Here is a 12372-nt window from a genome sequence, read left to right on the forward strand (position 1 = left end):
TGAAACATTGAACTGCCTCACCTCTGCCTCGAGCACCTCTGCCACGTCACTGGATACAAACTACGTATTATTGTATTTTTATTCTTAATTACCTTCTACGAGATCATTTCACTAATTACACCTGCTAGGTACACACGTGTCACACCACCTGCCACAGCCCAAATGCTATGACACATGTGTCACAACACACCTACCTCTATAGACACGTATATACCAGCCCACAGAATCTTCTTACACCATCAGTAAGATCACCTTCCCTCCCAAATCATTTATCCTTTTCCTCATTACCTATCCCTTCATTTCCTGGCTCTGGCACTCCACCCGTCAAGGTACACAGGTAAAGGTCGAGCCCAAAGGCGGCGCAGAGGGGCCAGCACCGGTGGAGTGATTGGTAATCTTGCGCAGATAACAGTTCCAAGAAAAGGGACCATGATACCGGCATATTGTTAGCAGAGCTGTTCCAGGAACTGATAGATAGCTGCTTGGGCACTCTGGGGGGTGCATTGGGGGTCAGAGGAAGTGGGTGAGGGTCACAGGAGTGTGTAGGGGGAATAGGGAGATGGTCTGAGATGATGATAGTCAATGTGGAACGAGACAGGTTTTTATTTTGTTTTAAGGGAATAAAGTAATAATGCCGGTCAGTTTTAAGAGGTGGTTGAAGGGGTCACGTGTACAGGGTAATGTATAGGGGCCAGGAGGACAAGGTAGTGATAGGGTGTAGATGGTGTAGGTGTATGCTAGGGTGACAGAGTGTAGGTGTTGGTGTACACTAGGGTGATCGAGTGACGAGAAGTGTGTGTGGGTGTGATAGTACCTTGTTACTGATAGATAAAAGTGTGATTGTGTGTGTGGGTGTGGAGGGAGGTCGTGTCGAGTCTCAGTGAAGGGGTAATCATCAGTGAGTGATTGCTATGGATAAGATCGTTTAGGATGTTGACAATGGTAATGATGAATCTAACAGTGACTATGAAAGGTGTGGGTGAATTAGGAAGATGATTGTCGATGATGATGGGATCGACAATCATCCATCGATTGTGGATGGGTATATGGTATGCTTGGTGTTGAGGGTGGTATAGTTGCTTGTGATAAATACAGAAGAAGGTACAAGAAGAGCGAGATAACTGAAGTCTCACCCCAGATGCAACTCTTGAGTTCTCACTAGCAAGGACAAAATTGTTATTAGATGCACTTGTCATAACACAAGACACACATCCACCCAGAGCCCCATGAAACAGTTGTTAATGTAATAATTTCCGTTGAGCTCTGATAAAGATCTTTTGTGCCTTCCGTAATCCTGTTTTGCGCTACCGCTCACAGGATGAGTATGGGGCGCACAATAAACTAGCCGCCTCCGACGTCAACAATAAAAAATGAATCCTCTGACGAGCGTGGCCGGGGGACTGACTGGTTGGTGTAAACCGTTTTCCAATCAGTAACAGGTGTTTGGCAGCTGGAGTAACGACCATTTGGCATTTGTTGACGAGGACGAGTTACCGTTTTATATACAAATCAAGGAAAACCTGTCCTGCCAGGTGTTTACATCAACTTTTTCGCCATTCCTATGGAATTAGCTTTCAATTTGCATATACCAATAATCACAATATTGTAAACTATTCTAAATATAAGAAATTCCTTTACGCTTTGATCTGCTGTTGTTTATCTTTATATATGCTCGAAATATACCGTTTAAAATGTGGAGAATATCTCTCGATACCTTAAACAGCTTATGAAAAAATCCACAAGGGCCGTGACGAAAATTCGAACCTACGTCCAAGAGCATCCCAGACGCTGCCTTAAACAGCTTATCCGTGTACATACAGGTAAGTCTTACCGTCCAGGAATGTCCCCCCCTCAGGCAGGCTGTGTCCGCTCCTGCTATTGATCACCGGGAAGCAAGCAGGGAGCCGTCCTCTCACTCACAACAATTTCATTGTACTGACGTCCAGTTCTCATCGACTTGATCTCAACGTCTTGGAATCTATTTACATCGATCAAATGAGACCCGAGTTACACAGCTTCGAGTCTTCAACTCGACTGTTTAGGGAATAAATATAGTTTTCTTTGCCCATTTTCAACAACAAAAGCCTAATGGTTGTTAATCCAGTCACCAAACCCCCTGTTTATGCACCCCCGTCCTCATAAACAAAGGCCAAAGTCCATTCCATGCACCCGCCAGACCCCTTGGTTATGAATGAAAAACGGTTTAAAACACGCCTCAGAACTGATGACGTATGTACCTTTCTCGAACAAAGCTTCGCTCACGTCCTCTGCTCAAATTGCAACGATGTAAATACTTCACCCACGTACACAATACAACAGCCCGTCCTACAAACAAAGACCCAAAAGTGATTCCATGGACCCGCCAAACCCCCTGTTTATGAATGAAAAACGGTTTACACACGACTTACAGCTGATTTCGTTCGAACACTTCCGGAACAAGTGCTTCACTGACTAATTTTGTTCGAACCACAACGCTGTAAATGCTTCACCCACGTACTACAAATACAAATAATCGCCAACAGAACCTAAACACCTAACCTAACCAATGCCTATATATGCACAATATTCTAATATATTATAATATTAATTCATATTTAAGAAAATTCCTGTTTTGAATGAACAGCATGTAACAATTTATGAATGCGTCTGTGGGGTCGACCACTGGATGTAATGGACTTGAGTCGAGGACGGGTTGAATAATCGCTAACGGAACCTAAACGCCTAATATAATCTAACCTACGCCTAACTATACATAGAATTTTAATATATAATAATATTAATTTGCATATGAGAATAAACCTATCTTTATTGCATACACTATGTTAAAATTGATGAATGTGCCTTAAGGAACGGCCAAGACTGCAGCGAGCCTGATCTGAGGACAGTTTGATGTCTCGAAATTGCTCGTTCCTTTTCACGCTTCATATATTTTCTGTTCTTTATCTTGTATGTCTTTTGATTTGGATTGTATTTTTTCTAGTCTTTTAACTGATATTGATTTCCATAAATATATGAACTTTATTGTTTATGATTTAAAGCTATTTCTTTGCTGATTAATTATGTGAAAAAAATATATAATTTTTCCACGAATAATGGCGTTTGTTCTCCGAAACGTGTCTCCCTCCTACACCTCTGAGAGGTACAGGGAAGGAAACGTTATACAAATGGGGAAAGTCGTGGGAGTTATGATGACATACGGACTGCTTCTCTCTCTTATCTATCACTGCACCTTACCTACCACTTTCTACCCTTTCCTTCTAATGCCTACCCTTCCCCATCATTTCTTACCCTTCCCTGACCTCCCCCCCAACATCCTACTCTTCCCCACCACTCCCTACCCTTCCCCACTCACCAAATACCATCCCCACCTCCCCCATCACAGCTTCGCTTCTGGGCAAAATATTTCCAACCCTCTTCACATTAACAATAAACTTGACAAGCGTAATGTGTGGTCGAGTTGAATAATGTGTCGCTCTCGTAGCCTCTCTTTCTAGGATGAGGATTGTCCTTAGATCTCACGTAGCCTCTCTTTCTAGGATGAGGATTGTCCTTAGATCTCACGTAGCCTCTCTTTCTAGGATGAGGATTTTCCTTAGATCTCACGTAGCCTCTCAAGGTTGGGGAACATATCAGCCCTAAGAAATAGTCCATCACATAAGCAGCGGCCAGCAAAACAACTCCACTCTCTCATATAACCTTTTGGCTATCAGAGTAATCTAATCGCATCTGCAGCCCTCTAGTGTTCTCTGATTAATGATTCTGATGTAGGTGATTTGAATTTTCTGTATCCTTGATGTTTTTATGTATGATACAGTCTTTATTGCGGTGAAAGCCTATACTCATTATCGATAAATTCCGAGTACGTGTAAAATATTAATTCTATTTTCTATGCACCCACTTGACAACTTGCTTTGATTTGTGTTGATGATATGGCTTCAAAAATTCTGTTTCTTCTGCCTAATGCTTAAAAGTTCTACCGTTTTATTTATGATATCCAATCTATAATTGAAAATGAAGGAACGTTTCGGTCGGTCGTGGACCATTATCAAGTCAGAAACACGGTGGAATACGTCCGAAGTCCAGGGGCCTGATTCACGAAACAGTTACGCAAGCACTTACAAACTTGTACACCTTTTCCCAATCTTTGGCAGGTTTGTTTACAATTATTAAACGGATAATGAGCTCCGAAACACCAGGAGGCTGTTTATAACAATAACAACAGATGATTGGCAAGTTTTCATGATTGTAAACTGTTTAATAAATGTAAGAAAAGCCGTCAAAGATTGAGGAAAGATGTACACGTTCGTAAGTGCTTGCGTAACTGCTTCGTGAATCTGGCCCCTGGACGGACCAAAGCGTCATCGTTTCTTCATTTTCAATTATAGATTGGATATCAAAAATAAAAAAGGTAGAACTTTTAAGCATTAGACAGAAGAAACAGAATTTTGAAACCACTTCATCAACACAAATGGGGTCAAACTTCCTATTATCCTTGGGTATACTGGACGGTCTCGCTTCATGCAGGTCGGCGTTCAATCCCCGTTCATCCAGGTGCTTGGGCACCATTCCTTCTCCCCGTCCCATCTCAAATCCTTATCCTGACCCCCTTCCCAGTGTAATATAGTCGTAATGGCTTGGCGTTTTCCCCCTGATAGTTCCCTTCTCCTTCCCACTGCCAATGGTCAATATGTCCGGGTATACTCCCATGGCCAGTAGTATACCACCTCCAGGTATACTCCCACGACTGACCCGAAACACTATAAAATTTTACAACAATAAAAATTAAACGAAAAAGCAGGAACATTTATTATTAAACGAAGCTCAAGAAAGCTTGGAGCTTTCCCCTGATAGTCCCCTCCCCTCAAGAAAATGTGAGGCAGCAGAGAATACATAGCATGCATAGAGGCAGCAGAGAATACATATGCATAGAGGCAGTAAACAATATCATGCATTATCCAACAAATATTGTCAATAATGTTGGCTCTTAAATCATGACGTTACTGGGTCGTCAAGGTGACCAAGGTCTAGGTGACCAAGGACCAAGGTCTGGCCAAGGTGACCTGGGTCTACAGCTCCACACTGCTGGGATCTCCCTTCGTCTGACCCAAGTACACGCTCTTGGATAGCGTAGATACACTCCCGACGTTGTAGATAGCGTAGATACACTCCCCACGTTGTAGATAGCGTAGATACACTCCCCCACGTTGTAGATAGCGTAGATACACTCCCAACGTTGTAGATAGCGTAGATACACTCCCCCACGTTGTTGATAGCGTAGATACACTCCCCCACGTTGTAGATAGCGTAGATACACTCCCCCACGTTGTAGATAGCGTAGATACACTCCCAACGTTGTAGATAGCGTAGATACACTCCCAACGTTGTAGATAGCGTAGATACACTCCCCACGTTGTAGATAGCGTAGATACACTCCCCCACGTTGTAGATAGCGTAGATGTACTCCCCACGTTGTAGATAGCGTAGATACACTCCCCCCACGTTGTAGATAGCGTAGATACACTCCCCACGTTGTAGATAGCGTAGATACACTCCCCACGTTGTAGATAGCGTAGATACACTCCCCCACGTTGTAGATAGCGTAGATGCACTCCCCCACGTTGTAGATAGCGTAGATACACTCCCAACGTTGTAGATAGCGTAGATACACTCCCAACGTTGTAGATAGCGTAGATACACTCCCAACGTTGTAGATAGCGTAGATACACTCCCCACGTTGTAGATAGCGTAGATACACTCCCCCACGTTGTAGATAGCGTAGATACACTCCTCCACGTTGTAGATAGCGTAGATACACTCCCCCACGTTGTAGATAGCGTAGATACACTCCCCCACGTTGTAGATAGCGTAGATACACTCCCCACGTTGTAGATAGCGTAGATACACTCCCCCACGTTGTAGATAGCGTAGATACACTCCCCCACGTTGTAGATAGCGTACATACACTCCCCCACGTTGTAGATAGCGTAGATACACTCCCCACGTTGTAGATAGCGTAGATACACTCCCCCACGTTGTAGATAGCGTAGATACACTCCCAAAGCTGTAGATAAGAGTTCCCCTCGGTCTTAGACAGCAGAGAAACAAGAGTACGACGTTAGAAACAAGAGCAGACCTCCAGTTGCAGACAGCAGAGAACGTGCGCCCACCGAGCAGACTTTCAGCAGTGTTGCGCAGCAGAACCGGCAAGTCAGAATACACAGAATATCCGGAGACAAGGAAAAAAAAAGTTTTTTTGGGGATGTGACAATACTTTTGTATACCAGACCATTAACACCATTCATAATAAAAAAAATAAACAAAAGTTATTGAAATACTCATGACAATTATCAAGATTTTTTCAGCGATTATCGAAGATAAAATATGGGCTGTTATCATGATGGAACGAGCATTGTGGTTTATAAATACGAATTATATTAAAATAAATCATAGTCTATATAGAGGAGGTGATCTTACGGGAGGAAAACATTATCTTCTTGTAGACCAATCAGAAGGTGACATCATTGAATTATTAGGAACATTACCATTACAACAGGAGGTTTAAATACACACAGTGGTATATATACACATATATATACCACTGTGGTATATATACATATATATATATATATATATCACTGAGGAGTGTACACAGCAGTTCTTGAGTATACACACTGAGGAATGTACTCAGCATCTCTGAGTGTACACATTGAGTTTACTTTAGTCCTGGACAATGTTCAGCACTTGGCCAGAAGGCCATCTTGGTAGCCATAACAACCCTCCAGGATTCCTTAGCCATATAGCTAGCCATTAAGCCCCACTATCAGACCAAACCTGCTCCCACAACCAATGACTGACGACTCTCTTATAAAGCTACTTGAAGGAATGTTAATGTTGCCACGCCTACATTCCTGATAAATTATTTGCTAGCTTTAGCGGTTCCAAGTATACTCAGCCAGATGCATTTCCTGGGACATGACTTTCCTTTTCGTTAGCGATTCTTAGAGAAGCGCGCTCGATCAGGGAACAAAACAACATCGGTATGTTTCTGGCGAGACGATTCTGTACTTTAGCTACTGATATTTAGTCCACCCAGGCGAGGAGGACATAGGGGAGAGGAGGGTGTTATATGGAGGTGATTAGCCTTGCAGGCGATTAACCGAAGGTTACTCTATAGCTGTTCCTCCAGTCTGGTCATTAAGATCGGGTCTACTGTATCTCACGGGGACAGAGTGACGTCTCCCGTCTTCTCGTGGACTTAGATCCGGATGCCAAGTGTATTAATGGTCCAAGATGGTTTAGATATTGTGTGATAAACGATATCAGTTTGAGGAACTGACCCAAGCGTAGATAAGACGGCTCTAAGCGGAAGTGTGGGGATGTGGAGAGGTGGATCTCCAGCATGCCCGAGTTGACAGTCCCTATGACACCGGAGTTGACAGTCCCTATGACACCCGAGTTGACAGTCCCTATGACACCGGAGCTGACAGTCCCTATGACACCGGAGTTGACAGTCCCTATGACACCGGAGTTGACAGTCCCTATGACACCGGAGCTGACAGTCCCTATGACACCGGAGTTGACAGTCCCTATGACACCGGAGCTGACAGTCCCTATGACACCGGAGTTGACAGTCCCTATGACACCGGAGTTGACAGTCCCTATGACACCGGAGCTGACAGTCCCTATGACACCGGAGCTAACAGTCCCTATGACACCGGAGTTGACAGTCCCTATGACACCGGAGTTGACAGTCCCTATGACACCGGAGTTGACAGTCCCTATGACACCGGAGTTGACAGTCCCTATGACACCGGAGTTGACAGTCCCTATGACACCGGAGTTGACAGTCGCTATGACACCCGAGCTGACAGTTCCAAGAACTCCCTGGTTGAGTTCCCAAGACAAATCCCCCCAACACAAACCGGAGTTATTTTCACCGGAAGACCCGCGGGGATACACCCCCCCCGAGACTCCCCAATACACCGTGGGCGACAGTTGCGAGGCGAATACCCATAAATCATGCTGGTATTCCCGAAGGTGCGCGGGTTGCTGTGAGTCAGCTGACAAGGCAATTGTTGCTATCCTGTTCCAGTTCCAGGAATCGCTACAACTAGCGCGTCGAGCGCTAGTTGTAGCGATTCTTCGTCTCTGTAGCCGGGGACTTCCGAAGAACCAGCCCAAAAGAAAATTCCCCTCAATTTATAATATTTCGACATCATTCACGAAAAAAAAACATTAGCAACATACCAGGCTACTATGGCGGTGTGTTCACTCAATGGATGAGTGACGCTGCCTAGTATACTCCCTCTTGGGGCAATATATGTATATATATATATATATATATATATATATATATATATATATATATATATATATATATATATATATATATATATATGTCGTACCTAGTAGCCAGAACACACTTCTCAGCCTACTATGCAAGGTCCGATTTGCCTAATAAGCCAAGTTTTCATGAATTAATTGTTTTTCGACTACCTAACCTACCTAACCTAACCTAACCTAACTTTTTCGGCTACCTAACCTAACCTAACCTATAAAGATAGGTTAGGTTAGGTTAGGTAGGGTTGGTTAGGTTCGGTCATATATCTACGTTAATTTTAACTCCAATAAAAAAAATTGACCTCATACATAATGAAATGGATAGCTTTATCATTTCATAAGAAAAAAATTAGAGAAAATATATTAATTCAGGAAAACTTGGCTTATTAGGCAAATCGGGCCTTGCATAGTAGGCCGAGAAGTGCGTTCTGGCTACTAGGTACGACATATATATATATATATATATATATATGTCGTACCTAGTAGCCAGAACTCACTTTTTGGCCTACTATGCATGGCCCGATTTGCCTAATAAGCCAAGTTTTCCTGAATTAATATATTTTTTCTAATTTTTTTCTTATGAAATGATAAAGCTACCCATTTCATTATGTATGAGGTCAATTTTTTTTTATTGGAGTTCAAATTAACGTAGATATATGACCGAACCTAACCAACCCTACCTAACCTAACCTAACCTATCTCTATAGGTTAGGTTTGGTTAGGTAGCCGAAAAAGTTAGGTTAGGTTAGGTTAGGTAGGTTAGGTAGTCGAAAAACAATTAATTCATGAAAACTTGGCTTATTAGGCAAATCGGGCCTTGCATAGTAGGCTGAGAAGTGCGTTCTGGCTACTAGGTACGACATATATATATATATATATATATATATATATATATATATATATATATATATATATATATATATATATATATATATATATGTCGTACCTAGTAGCCAGAACGCACTTCTCAGCCTACTATGCAAGGCCCGATTTGCCTAATAAGCCAAGTTTTCATGAATTAATTGTTTTTCGACGACCTAACCTACCTAACCTAACCTAACCTAACTTTTTTGGCTACCTAACCTAACCTAACCTATAAAGATAGGTTAGGTTAGGTTAGGTAGGGTTGGTTAGGTTCGGTCATATATCTACGTTAATTTTAACTACAATAAAAAAAATTGACCTCATACATAATGAAATGGGTAGCTTTATCTTTTCATAAGAAAAAAATTTGAGAAAATATATTAATTCAGGAAAACTTGGCTTATTAGGCAAATTTGGCCTTGCATAGTAGGCTGACAAGTGCGTTCTGGCTACTAGGTACGACATATATATATATATATATATATATATATATATATATATATATATATATATATATATATATATATATATATATATAAACATTTCCTAGTTACATTGATAAATTTAATATCATCATTGATTCAAACGTGCGGTAAATATCATATCTAAGTGGAATTCGATCTTGCAAAAGAGGAAGATCGTGCTCCAATACCTGCCTCCCGAGCACCCTTTACAAGCCCTTATCACCAACGGGAAATACCATAGATATTAAGAGACTGATAAGGAAGTTTTGCCTAAACTAGCTATTAGTCGTTCCTTGGAAAAGAGGGAGGAGACCAGGTCAGGGGGACTAGGGCTTAAATATTAATATTACTACTACTACTACTACTACTACTACTACTACTACTACTAATAATAATAATAATAATAATAATAATAATATCTGCAAGTTATCTGCTACACACACAGGTGGTACAAAGTTAATTATCCGCTACATACAGGTGGTACAAAGTTAATTATCCACTACATACAGGTGGTACAAAGTTAATTATCCACTACATACAGGTGGTACAAAGTTAATTATCCACTACATACAGGTGGTACAAAGTTAATTATCCACTACATACAGGTGGTACAAAGTTAATTATCCGCCACATACAGGTGGTACAAAGTTAATTATCCGCCACATACAGGTGGTACAAAGTTAATTATCCGCCACATACAGGTGGTACAAAGTTAATTATCCGCCACATACAGGTGGTACAAAGTTAATTATCCGCCACATACAGGTGGTACAAAGTTAATTAAATGCTGCTCACACAGGTATTGGTAAAAAAGTTACCAGTCAGAGATAAATGATTCATTCATGGATAAAATATATAACTGAATCAATTACAATACAATTTGATTTGCTTTAAACAATGGACCCGGATCATATATGTCAAATATATTGTTTTTTTTTTTATAATAATCTTTGAACAATCGAAATGATAAATTACCTTAAAATTTGAAAGATATTGAGCTGAGTAACTTTTTGCCTACTTCAAGGTTGTTCCGTTTGACGAACGTGAACACTCTGGTCGATGAAGGTGACACCAAGGAACACTCTGGTCGATGAAGGTGACGACCAAGGAACACTCTGGTCGATGAAGGTGACCACCAAGGAACACTCTGGTCGATGAAGGTGACCACCAAGGAACACTCTGGTCGATGAAGGTGACGACCAAGGAACACTCTGGTCGATGAAGGTGACCACCAAGGAACACTCTGGTCGATGAAGGTGACCACCAAGGAACACTCTGGTCGATGAAGGTGACGACCAAGGAACACTCTGGTCGATGAAGGTGACCACCAAGGAACACTCTGGTCGATGAAGGTGACACCCAAGGAACACTCTGGTCGATGAAGGTGACCACCAAGGAACACTCTGGTCGATGAAAGTGACCACCAAGGAACACTCTGGTCGATGAAAGTGAGACCAAGGAACACTCTGGTCGATGAAAGTGACCACCAAGGAACACTCTGGTCGATGAAGGTGACACCCAAGGAACACTCTGGTCGATGAAAGTGACCACCAAGGAACACTCACACAACACAAGACATGTGGGTACTTGTCTAGCTACACATGTGGGTACTTGTCTTCTCATATCTTGAGGTTATCTTGAGATGATTTCGGGGCTTTAGTGTCCCTGCGGCCCGGTCCTCGACCAGGCCTCCACCCCCAGGAAGCAGCCCGTGACAGCTGACTAACTCCCAGGTACCTATTTACTGCTAAGTAACAGGGCTATACCCCATAATAATGTAATTATTCCTTCATGCATGTAATTCAAGTCTTGTAAATCTTCTAATTCTATCTAACGTGTCAACGAACGTTTTATTATCATTCTTGTGCGTTAATCTCCCTGTGTTGATCACCCTTTTTTGGTGATATATTTATTATATTTATTATATTTACTTTAAGATTCGCTATGGATTCTCAAGTTTGTTTATCGATGGTATCATCGCCTTGACGTGGAAGAGAGCGAGGATAAAGATATGAGGAATGGTAAGATGATGTAGAGAGTAGAAGGAGAAGGAGAAGGAGAAGGAGAAGGAGAAGGAGAAGGAGGGTGTAAAAGATAGGAAATAATGGAAATCTTTCATCTGCCAGCCAGCCATGTCATTTCCTCTCTCACTATCGCTGTACATGTTGTGTTATTTTATGTATTGTGTCCCATGTGTTGGTGTGTGGGCCGGAGGAAGTCCCACCTATTGCTGTGGGCCGGAGGAAGTCCCACCTATTGCTGTGGGCCGGAGGAAGTCCCACCTCACCCCGCCCTTGCTCCTATACAATGTCTGTCATCAATCTAAATCCCTTACGGGCTCACCATAGACCGTGCTACATGGACACTTCGTTCTGAGTAGCTAAATCTGTAACGACAACAACATCTAAATCCCGTTTACTTGTAATTTTTTTTGTTAAGGCTTGGATTTATATATTATATAGATTTATTTGTTTTGGGTTTATAATTATTATAATTATTTTTTAATATGTTACTTGTGTTTTTTTGGCAAATTCTTGAACTTTTGTTTTTAAAATATTTTTAAAAAGAACAGTTTCCTAATAGACTTGAAAAGTAAATTGATGTGAATTACTTAACAAGTAACAAGTAAATGTAGTTTTAGAGACACACTTACGACGTGTACTCACAGACACATGTGTAATATATATGTCTGTGCAACATGCAG

At 41.7% G+C, this 12372-nt stretch overlaps 1 protein-coding gene across 1 annotated transcript; it reads left to right on the forward strand.

Annotated features, from left to right (window-relative positions):
- The first annotated feature begins 4991 nt into the window (after window positions 1-4991).
- LOC123747241 (clumping factor A-like) lies at window positions 4992-8016 on the forward strand. The gene is made up of 3 exons (XM_045729276.2): window positions 4992-5108; window positions 6091-6207; window positions 7399-8016. The coding sequence occupies exons 1-3, from the start codon at window positions 4992-4994 to the stop codon at window positions 8014-8016; spliced, it is 852 nt and encodes a 283-aa protein (XP_045585232.2).
- The last annotated feature ends 4356 nt before the right edge of the window (window positions 8017-12372 follow it).

The sequence above is a fragment of the Procambarus clarkii genome, chromosome 94 (assembly GCF_040958095.1).
Source record: "Procambarus clarkii isolate CNS0578487 chromosome 94, FALCON_Pclarkii_2.0, whole genome shotgun sequence".
Taxonomy (NCBI): domain Eukaryota; kingdom Metazoa; phylum Arthropoda; class Malacostraca; order Decapoda; family Cambaridae; genus Procambarus; species Procambarus clarkii.

Bases quoted from the DNA above. Each gene is read 5' to 3' on its own strand.
- LOC123747241 (XM_045729276.2), top strand. From the start codon at position 4,992: ATGACGTTACTGGGTCGTCAAGGTGACCAAGGTCTAGGTGACCAAGGA. The intron at 5,109-6,090 runs GTACACGCTCTT...CCTCGGTCTTAG, and splicing joins TCTCCCTTCGTCTGACCCAA to ACAGCAGAGAAACAAGAGTA. The intron at 6,208-7,398 runs GTCAGAATACAC...GTGGATCTCCAG, and splicing joins TTGCGCAGCAGAACCGGCAA to CATGCCCGAGTTGACAGTCC.